Here is a 21106-nt window from a genome sequence, read left to right on the forward strand (position 1 = left end):
GTTATGTGGGTATCTGGTTATCAGTTAAAAGTCTGAATATCGAAATATTTTGTTCAGTGAACAAAAATATTGTTCATCTGCAAAAGAATTGTATTGGCTGCAATACTCTGTAACAGGCTGAATATTGAACCTAATTGGAACCTAATAATTTCTGCCACTAAGCACTTAAATGATTCTAAACAGGTATAATTTATTGTAGATTGTGATCAATCGGAAATAAAACTGTGATGATGTTTATTGTCTTTTAAAAACACTATAAATCCTTGAGTGCACTGTAGAACTGCTGGTCTTATCATAACTCCAAAGCATTCAATCGTAGACACTTAAATGGTACACTGATTTTTCTATTTTTGTATTTTTGATCTGTAGCTATTCAGATAGCAGAAAGGAAGGCTTCTGATGTAAAGAAGCGAGAGCAATTCATGGAGCTAAAAGAACAATTTGAGAAGGATGTAGAGGTGCTCATTTTCTATTGTAATAGATTCAAGTGCCTTTAAAAAATAGGAAATAGAATTTGTTTTTTTATAAATTATCTGAGAGGTTTACTGTACTTACAAATAATGTCAGTCCAGAAGAAAATCTTCACTATCGCGATTAGCTGTGTTTTAAAACAACTGTGTTGCTGTTCGGAATAGGCAACTTCAAGTAAAACTGATTATCAGGTGAAAGATAGTGAAAAACATTGGTTGATCTTCGGGCATTAGTTCGATTATACAATTCTGAACAGAACACAGTTGCCTGTAAAGTGAATATAGCAGAATGTCACCTATTGACTCGTATTTTGTACAACAATAGTTATAACCCGTTTTGAAAATTTAGTGATAGTAGGAACTGCAGATGCTGGAGAATCTGAGATAACAAGGTGTAGAGCTGGATGAACCAGCAGGCTAAGCAGCATCAGAGGAGCAGAAAGGCTTCTGAAGAAGGGTCTAGGCCCGAAACGTCAGCCTTACTGCTCCTCTGATGCTGCTTGGCCTGCTGTGTTCATCCAGCTCTACACCTTGTTATCCCTTGAAAATTTAGTGTTTGTGTTACTGTAAAAACATTGCCTAAATTGAAACCATCTAAATAGTTTAAATTTTATTTTGCTTAGCGTCGAAACGCAGCAAAATGTCAAGAGATGGAAAAAGACTTGATGCAGATACAGGCTATTAGAGACCGGGAAATAAAAGAGGAAGAATTGGAGAGAAGGGCAAGGTAATTACTTTTTTGAAAATACATACACTGTAACTATTTGAAGATGGGAGAGAGAAAGAGAAAATTAATTTCAAATTATATTGTTTTTATCCACTTACGATGCAATTTCACTGTGTAATTTGTTTTGCGATGATATTCCAACTCAAATAGGATTTCACAATTCTGTTTACTTCATAGATTTTCTCTGTAGTCAGTGGATTGTACTAATTGGGTTAGTAATTCTGTTGTTAAACTATCCATTTAAACCTGAACACAATACTTAAAAATCTAATATGTCACAGTTTCTTTTTACTTGCTTTGACTTAGTGGTTCAGTACTGTAATACAAGTGTTGATTGTAACTCAATACTTCTTGGGAATTGGGTCAGCTAAGACCTGTTTTGGCTCTGGGTTAAACTATTTGGAAACCGTTAATGGAATATATATGTCATCTCTTTTCTGTTGCAACCTTTTGTAATTTACACTAGTCTGCACTACAGTTATAGTAATTGACACGTTCAACCTATTCTGTACATTTTGAATTGCTTTTTCTAATTCCTCCTATCTTTTGTTCTGAATATGTTACAAATTCAAAGTTTCAGAATCAGAATGGTAGTTGTCCCAGCTCCCATAGGACCATGAGTAGATTATTCAGCTTCTTGAACCTGTTCAACCATTCATTTAGTTCATGGCTGATCTGTGCCTCAACTCTGTCCATTTTTAGTTCCCTTAAAGAAAAGATTCTGCTAGGTTACCTGATATTGGCCCTCTAACAGATACCTGTAGTTTATACCATTCAGCCAAGTTTTAATTTTCTGAAGATTTTAACATGGTAGTAAACATCAAATCCAATGTTTGTTTATTTCAAGACTGAAATAAAAAAGAGATATTGATAGTACTGGTCAGGCAGCACTGATGGAGAATAACAAGCAGTTAACATGTCAGGTTGATGGCTTTTCATCAAAACTCCAATATTTTTCTATATACTTGGGTCTATTCTTAATTTAAGGAGATTCACACTTGGGGATCTTTGCAGTATTAAGAGAAAATTTAAATTTATTCTATTAAATTTCAGGCAACAGTTAATTGAACATTACAGCAACTTATCAGAGGAAGCAGCAAAACGAGAACAGAGAGCCTTGTGGAAAATTCAAAGGCATAAGTTAGAAACTGCACGTACTGACTTTTTCCGTAATGATCAAAAAAAGCTTCAGGTAGTTGGGCAAGTACTTGATTGTATGATCAAATTGTATGACTTGTATTATGATTTTTTAAAAAAAATTGTCAACTTATTGCTTGTCCTTAGATTAACTTTTTTAATGTCTCAGGCATTGCTAGAGAAGTTACCATTGAGAGAACAGAGGGGGAAATCGGATGTAATTCCTGGATTGGACCTGCAGCATCATGAACCATTGAATATAAGCTTTGATTCTCAAGAGTTGAGCTTTGAGGTGCAGTACTACAGGCATTTCATCTCCAGATGTTTGCTTTTTCTATTTTTCCAACACACAAAAAGCTGATAATTCTTGAAATGTAATGAACTATGGGAACAAAACTTGTCCCTTATTTTTAGCAAATAGTTTTGATCATTTTTATTTTTGACTTTTTGCCAAAATTAGTGAGGATAGGAATTTTGGACCCATGTTGAATAATTATTTTGCAATGTATTAAATGCTGTTATCTAACTTTCTTCGTTTTAGGCCACATCAAATGAAAACAAAATACTCAACAAGAAGGAAGATCTTTATGCTCCAGTGAATGAAGCAGCCTCAACTGTAACTGCACGGACTGATTTACTTCCCTTCCAAGAAGGGCCTCAACAATCAAGGGCTCACCTTTATAAGGTAGAACCTGGACCTGTAGCTTTCCTGGACTCTGACTCACAAGATCAGCCCGTTTGTCGTAATTCAAATCAGAAAGAAGTATGCTTACTTGATATAAGTTTTGAGGATTTTCTTCCAAGTGAGCAACAGCAACCTGGAACTGCCCTTGAAACAGTTAAACAAGCCACAATACTTGATGTGGCTCTGAAGGAAATAGGTTCAGAACTGTCAGATGAGAGAAAAGACATTGCAATTGACCAAGATAAATATGATTTCAGTATTGCTTTAACAGCTTCTGGAGGTTCTCATAAAATGTTACAGGGCAGAAAACCTTCAGAGGTGGATTCGGGGATGCCCCAATGGAAAGTTCATGGACATCATTCAGATTCACACGTCAGAGCTGCAGGGTCTGCAACAGATCACAAGCCTTCAGACCCACATACCAATGTTCATGGTTCCATACCTCATTCAGACCTAAATGCAAGTGAATACGTAACCAGTGTTGAACCTATCAGGCCACGATGGAATGTTCATGGGCATGTTTCAGAATCTAACATTAAGGTTGGTGATCATATGTCTAATGTTGAACCATCTAGACCACGATGGAATATTCATGGGCATGTATCAAAAAGCAGTATACAAGTTGGTGAGCATGTTTCAAATATTGAGCAGTCTTGGCCACAAGCAAATATTCATGGGCATGCATCACAAGCCAACATGCAAGTTGGTGAGTATGTTTCTAATGTAGGACCATATCGAGCTCGATGGAACATCCATGGCCATGTGTCACAAAGCAACATTCAGCTTGGTAGCAATGTGTCTGATATTGCACCATCTGGAGCACAATGGAATACTTACAGTGAATCATCACAACCTCTGACTAACATTGGACAACCTGCATCTAATGTAGAAACTCCTGTATTTGGTTGGGCTTCTTTTCGGCATCCTTCGTACTCCAATATCAGGATAGGAGAATGGTCACCAGACGTGGAAGCAAATTTGATCCCAAGGCAAAAAGCTTGTGTTGGTCCTTCAACTGGCTCTACAATGCAAGACATATTGTATAACAAAAACATTGAAGTAGAAAGAATGGTGTCAAATAAATCTAATGAAGAACAAAATGCAAATGTTATACACACTACCAGCCCTGAAGAAAATGTCGAAAACACTGTCAAATCTAACCTGAGCACAGCTCTTCCCAGTCCTGAACTAGAGCTGAATGAAAATGAAAATGATGAAAGAAATGAATCACAAGGTAGGAAATGCAAGAGCATTGCTGGGTTTCACTGCTCCAACAATACAAACATTTTCATAACAACTGAAATTTTCTTCTCTATTACCTATAAAGTAAAAATAAACAAAAAACCTATACATGTTACAGCTAGTGTAACTATTCATATCTTGGAAAAACTTATATTGATTAGCATATAAATCGCAAGTTGCTTTATAGGTACCATGCAAATGATTTAGAGTTTCAATATTACTGTGAAGTTACTAAAATATGTTTGTATAATTGTCCCTTAATTATCATTTGCAGGTAACTGTGAAAATATCATAAATGATAGTTCAGAAAACACAGCATCTCTCCAGCCTCTTCAGACCATGTGCACTCAAGATGAGGTATTTTGTTGTTGATATTGAATTCAGTTGATACTTTTGTAGCCGGTTATTGCAGAGAATACTTGACCCTAATGCACTTTCTGATGAAGTGAAATAATAGGCCAGTAAAATTTCCAGGGCGGGAAAAGAGTTGTGGGGCAGCTGGGAGACCACACTGGAAAGTTTTCCCCGTGGTCTTGTCACATGTTGCAAGTTTCCTTCCATCTGGTTTCCCAGCCAGCAGTTAGTGAGATTAATAGGCTGGCTGAGATAGCAGTCAAGGAGCGAGCAAAATCTTTGTGCTTTGGTGCTCAGGATGGGATGGATGTTAGGTCAGTGGACCAGGAACTGCCTCTCCCTGGCACAAAAGCAGAACGATTAAAGATATTTGACAGGTCCAGTCCTTTGTGCCTCCTTTTATCTATCCAGATTACCCAAGACCCAGAAACCCGGCTGCAGGTGATTAGGAAAAAATAAAAGCTAAGTTCAAATGCAGGCACCCAGCCTCCTTAAAATTATTTGGTAGCAGACCGGTGACCTAAGAACAGATTGCTGTGGGAGAATTTGGACTTGTATAATCCAAATAATCGGTCCATTCCCTGGATTGCTAGCTTCAAAATGTAACCGCTACACATTGTATCCTTTTTATACATTTATGGCTCTTTATGATTTGTCATTATACTTGAATTTTTTTATTCCAAATTGCTATCTCAGCAAGCACAAAATCTTAATTGAAAGGATTTCCAAATCAATGCCAGTATATTTTTAATCAGTAATAGATTTTATGCATGCGGTTTGTAATATTGAATTTTCTTAGTTAAATATCTGGGCGTTGATATATAGTTGACAAAAATTAGGTTCTGGAAGGTGAATTATTATGTTTTATCTTTCAGAATAAAAACCCATTAGAACTACAACGGGCTTGTCTTCAAGAAAAAAATGAGTGTGATTCAGAATCTACAGATGAAGTCCTAATGGATACAGCAAGTGACCTTATGAACTTTGCAACAGAACCTATCCAAGAAGCAGCTATTGAGAATTCGACATGGGAGAAAGAACAGGCCTACCTCAAAAGTTTGGCAGACCAGTATTGTGTAGAACATTACCGGGATAATTATGAATTGATGTGTGAGTTTTTACTGTTTGAAGAATTTATTTCAAATGTACTATTTTGATACTTGCCCCTGGAAGCATTTATTATAACATTTAATATTAAAAGGGCTGTATTTCTCTGGTTTTAAAAAAAACACTGAAGACATTTTTCTTGCTCTTTTAGAGATAGAGAAAACTTTGAATCACTTGCTGAGTGTTGAAGTGGGGTTACTAGCTCCTGATTGCTGTCATAAATGCATGTATTTGATGAGCATGCCCCTGTGATTGACAACAAATTTGATTTGTAGTGGTAGTCTTAAATATGCCTTTCAAGCTGATGTATTTTGGTGATCCATTAATGATCATGAAACAACAAGCAATTACTGAACTATCTGACTAGTCATCCTGTCTTAATGTGAAATGAGTTCTGTTTCATTTAATCATGATGTTAATCAGTAACAGTATGTAACTAATGCTTAAGGGCTCTTGTAGCACAGTGGTAGTGTCCCACCCTCTGGGTTAGGAGGCCTGGATTCAATTCCCACCTGCTCCAGAGGTGAGTAATACCATCTCTGAACAGGTTGATTAGAAAATATCTATACCAGTAGCTTGCAGGGAAACAATAAGTGACGTCTATTCAGTTGAAAAGCAGGTAAGAATTTAATGGATCTGAGAAAGATGGAATACTGCATGAAATTAGAACATGGATCTGTATCACTGGTATCAGTGATAAAACACAGATGTTCTTGGAGGGATCACTTTTTGTTTATAATGGAATTAATGTAGATATGGCTCTTTTAAAACCTTTTCACATACGTAAGGATTTTTGCCTGATATTTCTACCCCTTATTTCCCAAGGATTGTAAGGCACATCATCTTTTGCCTGGATAACTAGTAAAAAATTTCTAGATAAGAATCCCTGCTGCCAGTGTGGAGTTGTATTGAAAAGGGAGGTTGAGGTGGAACTGGAGCTACAAGATTGTTGCACCAGTTTTCTAACCCATGCTCCTTTTGAATGATGTTTCACTCTGGCAACGTGTGATTACTGAATTCATGTTTTAATTCTTTGGACTTGATTTTAACTTTCTGTACATTATTTGTTTCAGCTGAGCCACCTATCACACACCTACTTCAGAATGTGATAAGTGAACCCTATTTATTGCCCTTGGATCCTTCAGTTCGTAGAGCAACAGATGCGACAGCAGTGCAAGCAAGTAGTCTTATCTCACTTCCAGTACTAATGAAGCATTCAATCACAGCTCCGCTTATAGCTCAGTAAGTATTTTTGACTCAAATGGCTATTATTGTGACGGTTGCAATTTCTTTTAAGTTAGTGATACAGATCAACATGGTATTTTTAAGACCTTCTGACTCAGTCACTCTTCATAGACTGAAAATCTGGAAAAGAATAGGCTGAGAAAGATAATTTGAGAAGGAAAATACCAGTTAAAATTTAAGTTTTTAGTTATATTTTATCAGCACTTCAATTTACACCATCTATCCAACACAAAACTTCTAAAGTACATTTGACAATAATAGGATGCTAATTGTAACAACATGTCCATAGTGGCAGCACGGTGGCTCAGTAGTTAGCATTGCTGCCTCACAGCGCCAGGGACCTGGGTTCGATTCTACCCTCGGGCGACTGTCTGTGTGGAGTTTGCACATTCTCCCCGTGTCTGCGTGGGTTTCCTCCGGGTGCTCCGGTTTCCTCCTACAGCCCAAAGATGTGCAGGATAGATGGATTGGCAATGCTAAATTGCCCATCGTGCCCAGGGGTGTTTAGATTAGGTGGGTTCGACAAGGGAAATGTAGAGGTAGGGGAATGGGTCAGGGTGGGATGCTCTTTGGAGGGGCAGTGTGGACTTGCTGGGCTGAATGGCCTGTTTCCACACTGTAGGGTTTCTATGATTTCTATGATACTTACAAAAGAAAAATACTGCAGATGTTGTAAATCTGAAATCTTCTGGAGAAACTTCTGACTGGCAGCAGCTGTGGAGGAACAAATATATATGGTGGAACATGTAAGTACATAGTTTCTGCTATGTAGAGAAACATCCCAAGGCACTTCACAGGAGCATCAACAAACCACACAAGGAGCTATAAGGGCTGGTGGTCAAAGAGATATATTTTAAACAGCATCCAAAAGGAGGAAGGAGAAGTGGGGAGATTGTGTGAATTCCAAAGCTTAGGGTCTTGGCAAATAAAGGCAAGGTTGCAAAGCAGGGGCGGTGACAAATGGGGGTGTTCAAGCCTCTAGAATTTGAGAAGTACAAATAATCTTGGATGACTGGGTGGAAATTACAAAGATAGGGGGCGCAAGGTCATTCAGGGATTTATAGACATGAGCATTTTATAATTGCTGTAAATTTAAATGCAGCTGTTTGGTTGTGTAAAGAGCACACATACGCAAAGAGGCAATCTGCATTCATCTTAAGTGACCAAAAGCAGCAGGCCGTCCCAAAGCTGGTGCTGTCGAAGTTCTGAGCTAATACTTTCAGTTGGAAGTTGTGCGTTTTCGTGGTCTCTGGGAGGCCTAAGATAATCACCCTGTTTCTCCAGCCTCTTTCACACTGGGAGTTACAATTGCCCGAATATATTTTATGACACAAGGGACTTTTCACTTAGTGGAATATTTTACATGGAACATGTGATTGTGTTAATTGCTCTAAAAAGAGCACAGTTTTGAGCACCCTTACCTCTCCAGTTAGTATCTACTGGACCTCCACTTTACCTCCAGCTGTCCCAGCACCTGCACATGTGTGGCCATGGTAGGAACCATCTGCATATGCTCTGCTGCTGACATCAGTGCACACGGTATGTAGTGACATCTGTGGCACGTGCGCTGACACTTTTGTGGCCACGTGTTGGCATGTGCATGTGGGGCCATATTTCGCTTTGGCTAAACGCTGTTTTAAAATCAAAGTATTGCTTAACTGACAGCCAATGGAGGTCAGTAAGACAGAAAACTAGGTGAATAGAGTTTAGGGTAAATTAGAATGTCGACTTGTGAATTTTCAATGATTCCAAGTTTAGGAAGGTAGAATGTGGGAGGCCAGTAACTGTGGTAAATATTGATTAAAAATTAATGAACTTCATATTGAAGGAATAAATGTTTTACATTTGTCAGAATGGCCACTGAGACTAATGTGAATGCTGAGAAAATTATAGTTTTTTTCTGCATTTTACTTGTTAAATTACCTTTTTTTAATGAACTATTTTCATTCCCTCCTTCCAAATTTTCTAGCGCCTCTCTGGTAAATAAAGCCATAATAGATTATTTGTTTGTGGAACTGAACATTGAACAGGACTTTGAAGCACTAAGACATTTCCTTTTGATGGAAGATGGAGAGTTTGCGCAATCACTGAGTGATATGCTCTTTGAAAAGGTAAATTTGAATAGCTGGGGATAATTATAAATTTTACTTGATTTTACCTTGACTAACAATTGTTTAAACCAGCCCTTTTCAGCATGTGTTTTTATAGTCTTAATATGTGACCTAGCTTTGAAATAAACAAGTCAAGTTTGTTTCTTGATATACCATATTGTTGCAATCTTGAGTATAAACTGCGAATTCCTAAAGTATTTGAAACAAAAAGCTTGCAATCTTCTATGATTAAAGATAAAATTGTGGGAATTATTGTAAAACATCTAAATGCCTTCGTCCATTCCTGCCATTCGGTATTTTCACATCCCTGGGAAAAAGTAGGTTATTGATTCTGATAAGGCCCTCATTTGTCTAATTGTCTGCTTGGCTTGTCTATGTGTGTATGAACAAACACGTGTAACAGGGAATACTTGGACCAAGCCACAAGAGGGAGCCATTTTTTTTTAGAACCCCAGTATGTAATTGCATACGTAGATTCGAGGAGTTGGAGTCAACTTTAGAGAAAAGATGCTCTGACCACTTCATGGTCTAACTCAACCAAGCACCATCAACAGCCCTAAATTTGAAACGATGAAATAAAGTTCACAAATTTCTCTACCCTCTGGTAACTTGTTTTGTTTACAAGCTGAGTACAAGTTTAAAATCTTTATCATAAGTTCTGAATTTGGTTCCCTTCATTAGGACTGGGATGCAACATGTTTAGTATAGGTAATTTCAGCCTACCATGTACCTTAGCCCACACCTCAGAGAGCATCCATGATGAACCAGTGTGACATTTTCCCATTTGATATATTATCCATCCTCTGGCTTCTCTGACTGAGATTGCTTGTTTAGTGCCAAATGAAAGGCCCACTAGCAGTTGAATGGAAATGGCCAAACTTATTACACTTGGTAATCTTATTGCCAGCAGGCAGAGCAAGTGGACTCAAAGGCCACTGTCTAACTCACTGAGTCATAGTAATACATGCTTTGCTAAATAAAAATTACTTTCCAGTTTTTTTTATGTTTCAATAGAATTCAAACAGACACCAGTTGTTTAAAAACTAAACTTGTGAAATTGAGATTGAATGGCAAAGCACTGATATCTATGCTGAAGTTTTAATTTAGTGAATGCCCACAGCTTAATATCCGTGAGTTTTGTAGACCAATTATGAAATGGACTGAAATTATTATTATTTCTTTCAATAGCTTGGATCTGGACAGACCCCTGGAGAACTTCTGAATCCTTTAGTTCTGAATTCAATCTTGAACAAAGCTTTGCAGTATAGTCTTCATGGAGACTCCAAGCTCGCCTCTAATCTGACCTTTGCTCTCAAATATCTGCCCGAAGTGTTCAAGCCCAATGCACCTGATGCTTTGAACTGTTTGGAACTAAGATACAAGGTCAGAACATATTCTTAGAGATTTAAGTATCTTTCATTTATAATAATTTGTTCTAATATGTTTTCATTTAGGCAATTTGAGTGTTAATAAACAAATACAAACATGACAAAGATATTTATTGAGAGATAAGGTTTCTAACGGAATTAGTGCAAAGTGAAGATCAAGCAATTTGGTTTGGTAACACACACTAACCTTTCCAGCCCAGAATGTTTGGCAACAAGAGGTTATTGTGCACTCATAAATTTGAATTACACTGAAATTGGAGAGACAACAAATAAAAAAAGAGAAGTCAGCATAGTCTTACCAGATCAAAGGGCTGCTCTCTCATTAAAGAGATGACTGGGGTAAATGAGACCAGATTAGTAAAGGATATCTGGTCGGCCTGGACAATTTGGACTGAAGGGTCTGTTTCTGTGCTGTACAACTCTGACTGTATGACTGCTGGTGGTTTTTGCACCACGCCTCAGGTGAGGAGAGACGTTGATGAGGACAGTGCTTCATGATAACCTCAGGCAGTGTGAGAATTGAACCCACATTGCCGGCGTCAATCTAACTTGCAAAACACATAATGAGGCACAATACAGCATCTTCAAAAGGATTTGAATCTTTAAAGAAACGGTCAGTGGAATGAAAAATGCAGTACAATGTGAACGTTACTAACAATATTTGTTGAATGCAATAGTCATGGTGTACTGGTCAACAGAGTTGGAGGGACATAATGAAAATATTGTAGGAATATGTCATCCTGGTGCATTGGTGCTTTAAAATGAGAAAAAAATTAATGAACCCATGTTCATTAGTAACAGTTTAGACTTGCAAATGGAAAGTATTTTTTTCTACATACAGACTCACTATAACTGTAGTGCTTTGCACTGATCACTGGACAATAAATGCAGTATTATTATCTTTGGACAAATATTGCAAAGGACACCAAGACGAAATCAGGTTTTTAAGGATCTGAATTTATTTTGAAGAAAAGTTGAATAATTCTGTGTGTTCTTATCAAAATTATAACTAATGTTTCCAGAGTTTTAAAGAGTTTAATAAAACATATTGATCATGCTGATGAAAGTTTCAAAAAGAAATGATCAGTTTCAACAGTATTCAACGAGTAATCGGGAAATTTGACTAATTGTGTCATCCAAAAATATTGCAAAGTATATGAAATACTTTTCTAAATAAATCACTTGAAGCTATTGGTATAGGTGAATTGAATGGACATTACATGTACTTTTCAAGAAAGAAGGAATAGTTGGCTTGATGAAAATGTAGAAAAATGGGATTGAGTTCAAACAAAGAACCTGTTGGTTTATGATCTTTTTTGTTCCTAAAAATTTGTATGAATTTGAACAAATCTACAGATGCTTCCAGACAAATCTTAAGCAAAAGTGAGCCATCTTAAACAGTTTATATATTTTATGCAAAATGAAAATATTATGCGTTCAAAAGCAATTAATATAAATATACTTCCAAGACGAACACAAAGTTAAACTCACCTTTATGATGATGAATCCTTTCATTAATGAGGCTTTGCTTTATTTAAATTTTTGGTGGTATTCAAAAGTGCTTGTGTTGTGACATTTCAATCCAATTATATGTGAACTGAATGCCAAAATAGAAATTTACTATGCTTCACAATGAACTGTACGTTACCAAAATTAGCTGACAACATTTGTGAGGTGCCAGGAAATTATTTTAGGATAGGAGGAGAATTGAGTGTAAATATGCCTGTTTTGAAATTGATATCAGACTGTACATCAATACCCAGTCTCAATAATGAACATTATTTTTCTTTTACCTGTATGCTTGTATAGGTGAACTGGCCCCTCAACATCGTGATCACAGAAAGCTGCATGAGCAAGTACAACAAGATCTTTTCTTTTCTGCTGCAGCTAAAGCATATGTTCTGGACACTAAAAGATGTTTGGTTCCATTTAAAACGTACAGGTGCAAGAATATTAATCCCTTTTTGTTGAACATATGTTGAGAATCATTGAATTTTTGCAAGAAATGGAATGTAAAAATGTATTTGTATGGATTTATTAAATTTTGTTTGGCTACAATTAAACACAAGATTAGCTTGAAAAGAGCACATGGATTACTTATTAGATAACTGTGTAAAGCAACAAAATCAGAAAATAGACTGTTTCATAAATTATTAGCATAGTCATTCCAAAATGAATAAAATGTTGGTTACATGTCTAAGGTCCCTCGTGCTAATGATTTGTTTTGCAGGTTATATCTGGTTTTAGCTGATCTAGAACAGAAAAAGAGAATATGAATGCAGTTTTGACCAAAACAGACTTCGATAGGCATGTAAGAAAGAAATCTTTGGATCATTCAAACATGTGTCCATTACAGGCAGAGTCAGGTGAATTTAAAACGGGAAATAGAGAAATAGCAAAGAAACTAAATGCTTAATTTGTGTCTGTTTTCATTGAGAAAGATACAAGAAATCTAACAGAATTAGGAATCAAAGTAATCCGGAAGAATGAGGACTTGAGGGAAACTATTATTAGCAAGAAGGTTGTACTGGAGAAATAAATGGGGCTGAAAGTTAATAAGTCCTGGTATTTGAGTACTGGAGTCTTGCTTTAGTTGTACAGAAGCTTAGTTAGACACACCTGGATACCGTGTGCAGTTTTGGTCTCCTTGCCTCTGGAAGGAAATTGATGCCATTGAAAGAGTGTAACGAAGGTTTACCAGACTTGTTCTCATGGTGGTGGAACTGTTCAATGGAGAGAGGACAAAACAGGACCTGTATTTGCTACTGTTTTGAAGAATGAGAGATGATATCACTTAAACCTACAAAGTACTTAGAGATAGACAGATAGGCTTGGTCCTGGTAAGATGTTTCCCCTGGCTGGGGAGTCTAGCCAAAGGAGGCACAATTTAAAAAGAAAGGAGATGAAGACCAAGAAAATGAGAAGTTTTCATTTACTCCCAGTGTTGCGAATCTTCAGAATTCTTCTCCCCAGAGAGCTGTGTAAGCTAAATCTTTGAGTGTGTTTAAAGTAGAGATTGATAGATTTCTGATTACCAATGATGTAAAGGGTTATGGTGATATTGTGGATAAAAGATACTGAAGTGTTCGATCAGCCATGATTATTAAATGGCAGAACAGACTCAATGGGCTAAATGGCCTGTTCCTGTGTTTTCCACTCCAAAGAAAACAGCAACATCTCCAGTCTGTCACCATAACAGATTTCGCGACACATGAACGATTCATGTAAACCTCTTTTTCACTCACCACCACCTTTTCAAGGGCAAGTATGAATAAGTTATAAATGCTGACCCAGCCAAAGTTGCCCATATCCCATGAGTGAATGTTTTAAAAAAAAAAACTTGCTACATTGCATTCATATCCTTCCTAAATTCTGGCACCCAAAACTGTACCCAGTACTCCAGCTGAGATCGAGCTAGTGTCTGATATAGGTTCAGCATAACCTCCCATCTCCTGTACTCTATACCTCTCTGTTAAGTAAGCTTTGTGTATTGTATGCTTTATTAATTGTGCTGTCCACCTGTCCTGCCATCTTTTAACGATTGTGCACATTTACATCCAGGTTTCTGTGCTGTTGTATACTGGTTAGAGTACTCACCTTTATTTTCTGCTTACTCTGCATATTCTTTCTACCAAAATGTATCACCTCATCTTTCCACATTGAACTTCATCTGCCCCCTTCCTGCTCACTCCATCAACTTGTCAATGTCCTTTTGAAGTTCTATACTGACCTCTTCACAGTTTGCAATGCTTCCAAGGTTTGTATTGTCTGCAATGTTTGAAGTTTTTCCCTGTATTCCAAAGTCTAGAACATTAATGTATGTCAGGAACAGCAAGGGGCTGAAGTCTGAATTGTAGGCAACTCCACTACAAATTTTCCACCAGCCTGAAAAATATCCGTTGACCATTGCTTTCTGTTTCCTACCACTCACCTAATTTTGTATCCATGTTGTTACTGTCATTTTTGTTTCACAAGTTCTAACATTTCTCACAAGTCTGCGTATGGTACTGTATTGACCACCTTTTGGATGTCCACGTACACCACATCAACAGCGTTCGTTCATCGATCTTTTCTATTATCTCTTCAAAGAGCTCTAGCAAGTTTATTAAACAAATTTCCCTTAAGATATCCATGCTGGTTTACTTTTATTAACATATGTCCATATGATTATTAATTCGAATCTGAATTATTCTTTCTAGAAGTTTCCCACCACTGAAGTTAAACTAACTGGCCTGTAATTACTGAGATTATCCTGTTTAGCATTTTCTTCCTTGAATGTATAACTGGCGGATGTATAATTATTGAAGGCAGACAATTGTTCATCTGAAAATGAGAATTAAAGAAAGAAATTGCTTATCCTGAGGCTTCAATCTCTGCAGATATGGATGAAAGTAGATTTGATATGGAGAATATGGAGCTGAAGGAATCAAAACATTTGGTTGTGTGTTTTCTTTTTGAAGAGGAATTGGATGAATGTTTATTGGGAACATGCTACTAGTCATTGAATCACAGTATGAAAAGTGCTGATCTAGATGAATCAGTGATCTTTGTTCCTGAACATTTTTTTTATCACTGTTATCTGTAATTGGTGAATTCTTTAAATTGGGAATTTTGATCACGTTACAAAAATATTTCCTATTATTGTATCTGAAGATAATTAACTCCTCCTCTGTTGATACAGTAAATGAATTTGGGAATATGTGCTATATATCAAGGCGTTATGTACCAGATAATATCATATGTCTAAAAACTGGGAGAAGTGATTGCTAATTTGGTGATATGTACTGAAAATGTGCTATTCTCAGCATTAGCTAAAACCACCTAATTCTGTTTAACATTATGATACAAGAATAATGAACTAATTCAAAAACAGTACAATTGCAGAGTATTTATCATGTTTTGCTTCTGACCAGCTGATCTTGAGAAGTCTTGTGAGTTACAAATGCAAGTCACCGCCTATTTTTCTAGCATTATGAAAATTTTATCTTTTTAATTTCATTTTTCTTTTAGCTTTAGTGAATCGTTTTTCAAATTCAGTTCAATTTCATCAACTTCAACTCTATCGGCATGAAATGCAGCATTTTGTCAAAGTCATCCAAGGTTACATTGCTAATCAGATCTTGCATGTGACCTGGTGTGAATTTGTGCACAAATTATCATCGGTTGGAAATCTGGATGAACTCCACAGAACACATGCAGAATACCTTAACAAAGGCATTTTCAGGCAAGAATTGTTTTCTTTTGTCTGCAACCGTTCTAAAGCATGGCCTGGCATGCCTATTTTATGGTAACTATTTGGCTGCACAGCAACATTGACGAACTGTAAGAAAGATCGGAGAAAGAATGCTGACCTGACAATCACATCACAATCCTAAAACTGAATACCCATAAAAGGCAGATGAGCAAAAATAAAGTTAAAATGATTGTTGCTATTGGTTATACTCTGCTTTTTTTGGAAGAAGGGAAAAGAAGAATACTTCTGATGTAAAGATTGAACAGAGTAGAAAAGGAGTTGCTTGCATGCCAAATACCTGTACTTTGAAAGGGCTAAAAGTAGCTTTAGTGGCTCCAATTTTTATTCCATTGCATCACAAAGCATACTTAAAGCGAATATTTTGATTTTTGGACTTTAAGCTATTTATTTTCACATAGAAAATGTGACTTCTAATTGATAATGAAGGCAAAATCTTTGGAACTAACGTTTTTCTTTTTGATTTTATAGGGGCTTATTAACAGAGAAAGCTGCTCCAGTGATGAATATCATACACAATATTTTCAGTCTGATTCTGAAATTCCGTAGTCAGTTGATCTCTGAAGCCTGGCAGTATGATGCTGAAAAGCAAATGACAATACATCCCAACTTTACTGTGATGCAGCAATCCTACAAAACATTTAAACATTATTCACACTTCCTTTTCAAAGGTAGGGTATGTGCATTCATCCATTGATAGTTACAGTTCCCTTTAAATCAGATGTAATGTCTATTACTGATGAAAAATACTTTGCTGAATCTGTAACTGAAATTGTACCTGTAAAAATAACTAGTCATGGGTAAATGATTTTTAAAAATTCATTCGTGGGATGTGAGCATTGCTGCCTGGCCAGCATTTATTGCCTCTCCCTAGTTGCCCTTGAGAAGGTGCTGTTGAGCTGCCATCTTGAACTGCTGAGGTCCACCTACTGTGGATTGACCCATAATGACATTCGGGAGTGAATTCCAGGATTTTGACCCAAAGACATTAAAGAAACGATGATATCTTTCCAGTTCAGGATGGTGAGTGGCTTGGAGGAGAATTTGCAGGTGGTGGTGTTCTCGTGTATTGGCTGCCCTTGTCCTTCTGGATGGAAGTGATCGTGGGTTTGGAGGGTGTTATCTGAGGATCTTTGAATTTCTGCGACTGAGCATCAGTGGTGGAGCGAGTGAATGTTGGTGGATGTGACCAAACAAGCAGACTATTTTGTCCTGCATGGTGTCAAGCTTCTTGTGTTGTTGGAGCTGCATGCATCTCGGCAATTGTGGAGTTTTCCATCACACTCCTGACTTGTGCCTTTGTAGATGATGACAGGCTGAGGTGAGTTACTCGCAGTAGTATTCCTAGCCTCTGACCTGCTCTTGAAACCACTGTGTGTATGTGGCGGTTCCAGCAGAGTTTCTCAGTAGTAACCCCAAGGATGTTGACTGTGGGGAATTCAGTGATGATAACACCATTGAATGTCGAGTGGCAGTGGTTGAATTGTCTCTTACTGGTAATGGTCATAGCCTGGTGTTTGTGTGGTGTGAATGTTACTTGCCACTTGTCAGCCCAAACCTGGATACTGTCCAGATCTTGTTGCATTCAAACATGGACTTTCAGTATCTGAGGAATTGCAAATGGTGCTGAACATTGTGTAATCATCAGCATACATACCCATCTTCCAACCTTATGATGAAGGGAAGTTTGTTAATGAAGCAGCTTGGACCTAAGACTCTATACTGAGGAACTACTATAGAGATTTCCTGGAGCTGGGATGACTAACCTCCAATAACCGTGACTATCTCCCTATATATCAGGTATGACTCCAACCAATGGTGATACCATTGATTCCAGTTTTGCTAGAGCTCTTTGATACCACACTCGATAAGAGTGCAGCCTTGATGTCAAGGGCTGTCACTATCACCTCACCTTTGGAATTCAGCTTTTTTTGTCCACGTTTGAACTAAGGCTGTAATGAGGTCAGGAGCTGAGTGAGGTGGTGGAATCCAAAGTGGGCATCACTGAGCAGGTTGTTGCTGAGCAGGTGCTGGTTGATAGCACTATTGATGACACCTTCCATCACCTTACTGATGATCGAAAGTAGATTGATGGGATATGTCATTGGTTAGGTTGTATTTTTCCTATTTATTTACAGGACATGCCTGTTTTTCCAGGACATACCAATTTTCCACATCGTTGGGTGGATGCCAGAATTGTAATTGTACAGGACAAGCTTGGCTAGGTGAGCGGCAAGATCTGGAGCACAAGTCTTCAGTACTATTGCTGGAATGTTGTTGGGACCCATAGCCTTTGTAGTATCCAGTGCCTCCATCTGTTTCTTGATATCATGTGGAGTGAATCAAATTGGCTGAAGTCTGGTATCTGTCATGCTGGGGACCACTAGAGGAGGCAGTGACAAATCATCTACTTGGCACTTCTGCCTGAAGATAGCTGTGAAAGCTTCAGTCTTATCTTTTGCACTGATGTGCTGGGCTCTTCCTTCATTTGGGATGGGAATATTTGTGTGAAGCTGCCTCATTCAGTGAGTTGTTTAATTGTCCACCACTATTACTGACTATATGTGGTAGGACTGTAGCTGTTAAATCTGATGTGTTGGTTGTGTGATATCACTTAGCTCTGTATATCACTTGCTGCTTATACTGTTTGGCACACAAGTGGTCCTGTTTGGTAGTTTCACCAGGTTGACCCCTCATTTGTAGGTATGTCTGGTACGGTTCCTGGCATGTCGTCCTGCGTTCTCCAAAGAACCGGGCTTGATCCCCTGGTTTGTGAAGAAAAATCATAGTCAACATTTCGGGTCCGGTGATCCTTCCTCAGAACTGTTCTGAGGAAGGGTCACCGGACCTGAAATGTTAACTATGATTTTTTTCTTCACAGATGCTGCCAGACCTGCTAAGCTTTTCCAGCAACTTCATTTTTTGTTCCTGATTTACAGCATCCGCAGTTCTTTCGGTTTTTATTTTGATCCCGTTTTGGTGGTTATAGTTGAGTGTGGGGTACACCAGGTCATGAGATTGCAAATTTTGCTGGAATACAGTTCTGCTGCTGTTGATGGCCCATGGCACTCATGGATGTCCAGTCATGAGTTGCTACATGTGTTCAAAGTCTGTCTCATTTAGCATGCTGATAGTGCCAAACAGCACAATGGAGATTATTCCCTAGGTGAAGGCAGGACTTCATCTCCACAAGGACTGTGCAGAGGTCTCTCTTACTGATACTGTCACGGACAGTTGCATTTGCAGCTGGTAGGTTGGTAAGGATGAGGTCAAGTATGTTTTTTTCCCTCTTGTTGATTCCCTCACCACCTGCCACAGATCCAGTCTAGCAGCTATGTCGTTTAGGATCCGCACAGTTCGATCAGTAGTGCTGCTGCTAACCCACTTATGGTGGTAGATATTGAAATCCCTCACCCAAAGTACATTTTGTGCTGTTATCACCCTTAGTGTTTCCTCTAAGTGTTCAACATGGAGGATTGCTGATTCATCAGCACATGGAGGAGATGTGCGCAATTCTGTTTTGTATCATTGTGCCCAAAAGTTTCTAGAATCACAAGTCAAATTCATAATCAATAATGATACTTCTTGCATTACATATATATTTGTTTTCTGTTCTTTGTAGGTACATCACCGTGAAAGAATTTTTTTTTTAAATGATAAACATTGTTAAGATATTTGCAGCAGGAACCATTGTCATGGCAATTAGTGGTTCTGTGACAGAGTGAATACAATAGACGCAACAGCGTAATTTTCAAATCTTCCATATGTAGTAGTAACTGTTTTGCGATGAGTTGGAATGTTTTCAAAGCTATTCATTTACTGATTTACATATTCCATTACTGCAATACCTGATTTGTTTACTGCAAAATAATTTGTAGATACTATCTGAAATCAGTTCCAGTATATGAAGTGCTGGAAGATCCAGTGTTAGTCTGATCTATTGCTTTTGGAATCTTTATCATTGTATGTCTACTAGCCAGTGTTGAAGTTGCATTTGTGACTCTTGACCAAAGGTGGCTAGACCTTAAATTTCTGTATATGTAACTTTTCTGTGCTTTTTTTAAAAGTAAATGTTAAGTGCTTCTATTTATTGGTTAATCTGTTCTAGTTTAGAAAAGTAGAGTGTCTTAATTTATCTACCAAAGACTTTTTTTTTAAACTGATTTCCTTTTCCCCTCTCCAGTTGTGACTAAACTCGTCAATCGGGGATATCAGCCACATCTTGAGGATTTCCTGTTGAGAATTAATTTCAATAATTATTATTTGGATGTTTAACTGTTACGTAGCTCTCAAGAATTCATCTTTTATGTTATTAGAAATCAAACTTAAATTAAAATTGATCTAACTTGAAGTAAATTATTAATGCTTGTAAAATTTCAATTGTTAGCAATTTTTAAATTATGCATCTGTCCATTTGTATTCATGTATATATTTGTATATCTGTGCCATATAAAAATCAGTGTTACAGGAAACTTTATGCTGTAGTTATGCATATACAAGGATGTTTAATGTTTTACTGTGCAGCATTTGTATGTGCTGTACAGTGGAATCAAGCTTGATGCTCTCATTTAGTGGTCAGCTATGTTTACAATTAAAACAGTGTATTTTGAGTCTGCATATCTTCACATGAGCTTAAGTTTTTGTCATGTTGGATAATTTTAAAATTAAAAGTATAATCACACTCCAAACAATAATGGATTCATTTCCCAATCAATCTTGGATTTACCTGGGTCAGAGAAACTTTATTTATGAAATCAACTAAGTGCAGATTTCCATGCAAAGTGTGGCTTTTATTTCATTCATTAACAGGACAAGGGCATCGCTGGTGAGGCAGCATTTATTGTCCATCCCTAATTGCCCAGAAGGCAGTTCAGAGTCAACCAAATTGCTGTGGGTCTGGAGTCACATGTAGGCCAGACCAGGTAAGGATGGTGGCAGTTTCCTTCCCTAAAGGACACTAGTGAGCCAGATGGGTTTTTTTCGACAATGGATTCATGGTCGTCATTAGACTCTTAATTCCAGATATTTATTGAATTCAGATTCCGCCATCGGCCATGGCAGGATTCGAACCTGGGTCCCCAGAACATTACCCGGGTCCCTGGAGTAACAGTCCAGCGATAATACCATTAGGCCATTGCCTCCCCAATAATTGTGATAAAATAAAGTTTAATTAGTGTATGCACTGAACAGAACTTATTTGTAGCCAGCTTACCTTTGATTCACTTAAATGAACAAAAGCACAGATTCTACAAAGAATCTTTAAAAATTTGCATTCTTTGGGTAAGCACCATTTCAAAATTCTGAAAGAAATCAGACCAATTCTTAACGTAATGAGTGCCAAGTGGTTCTTAGAATTGGATTTAACACTCCCCTGCTGACTAGTTTGAGG

The 21106-nt window shown here is 37.5% G+C and overlaps 1 protein-coding gene across 1 annotated transcript; it reads left to right on the forward strand.

The window, feature by feature from the left end:
- Positions 1–369: 369 nt before the first annotated feature.
- On the forward strand, positions 370–20420 carry tubgcp6 (tubulin, gamma complex associated protein 6; the record flags this gene model as incomplete). Its single annotated transcript, XM_048621449.1, has 14 exons — positions 370–458; positions 1094–1197; positions 2251–2389; positions 2504–2626; positions 2876–4253; positions 4536–4618; positions 5491–5725; positions 6796–6964; positions 8937–9078; positions 10267–10461; positions 12276–12408; positions 15477–15690; positions 16189–16388; positions 19901–20420. Coding segments are annotated over 14 exons (3296 nt in total), but the record flags the coding sequence as incomplete, so codon positions are not given.
- Between the last annotated feature and the right edge of the window lie 686 nt (positions 20421–21106).

Source organism: Rhincodon typus, unplaced genomic scaffold (assembly GCF_021869965.1).
Source record: "Rhincodon typus isolate 14 unplaced genomic scaffold, sRhiTyp1.1 hic_rhity00000674, whole genome shotgun sequence".
In the NCBI taxonomy this organism is placed as follows: Eukaryota; Metazoa; Chordata; class Chondrichthyes; order Orectolobiformes; family Rhincodontidae; genus Rhincodon; species Rhincodon typus.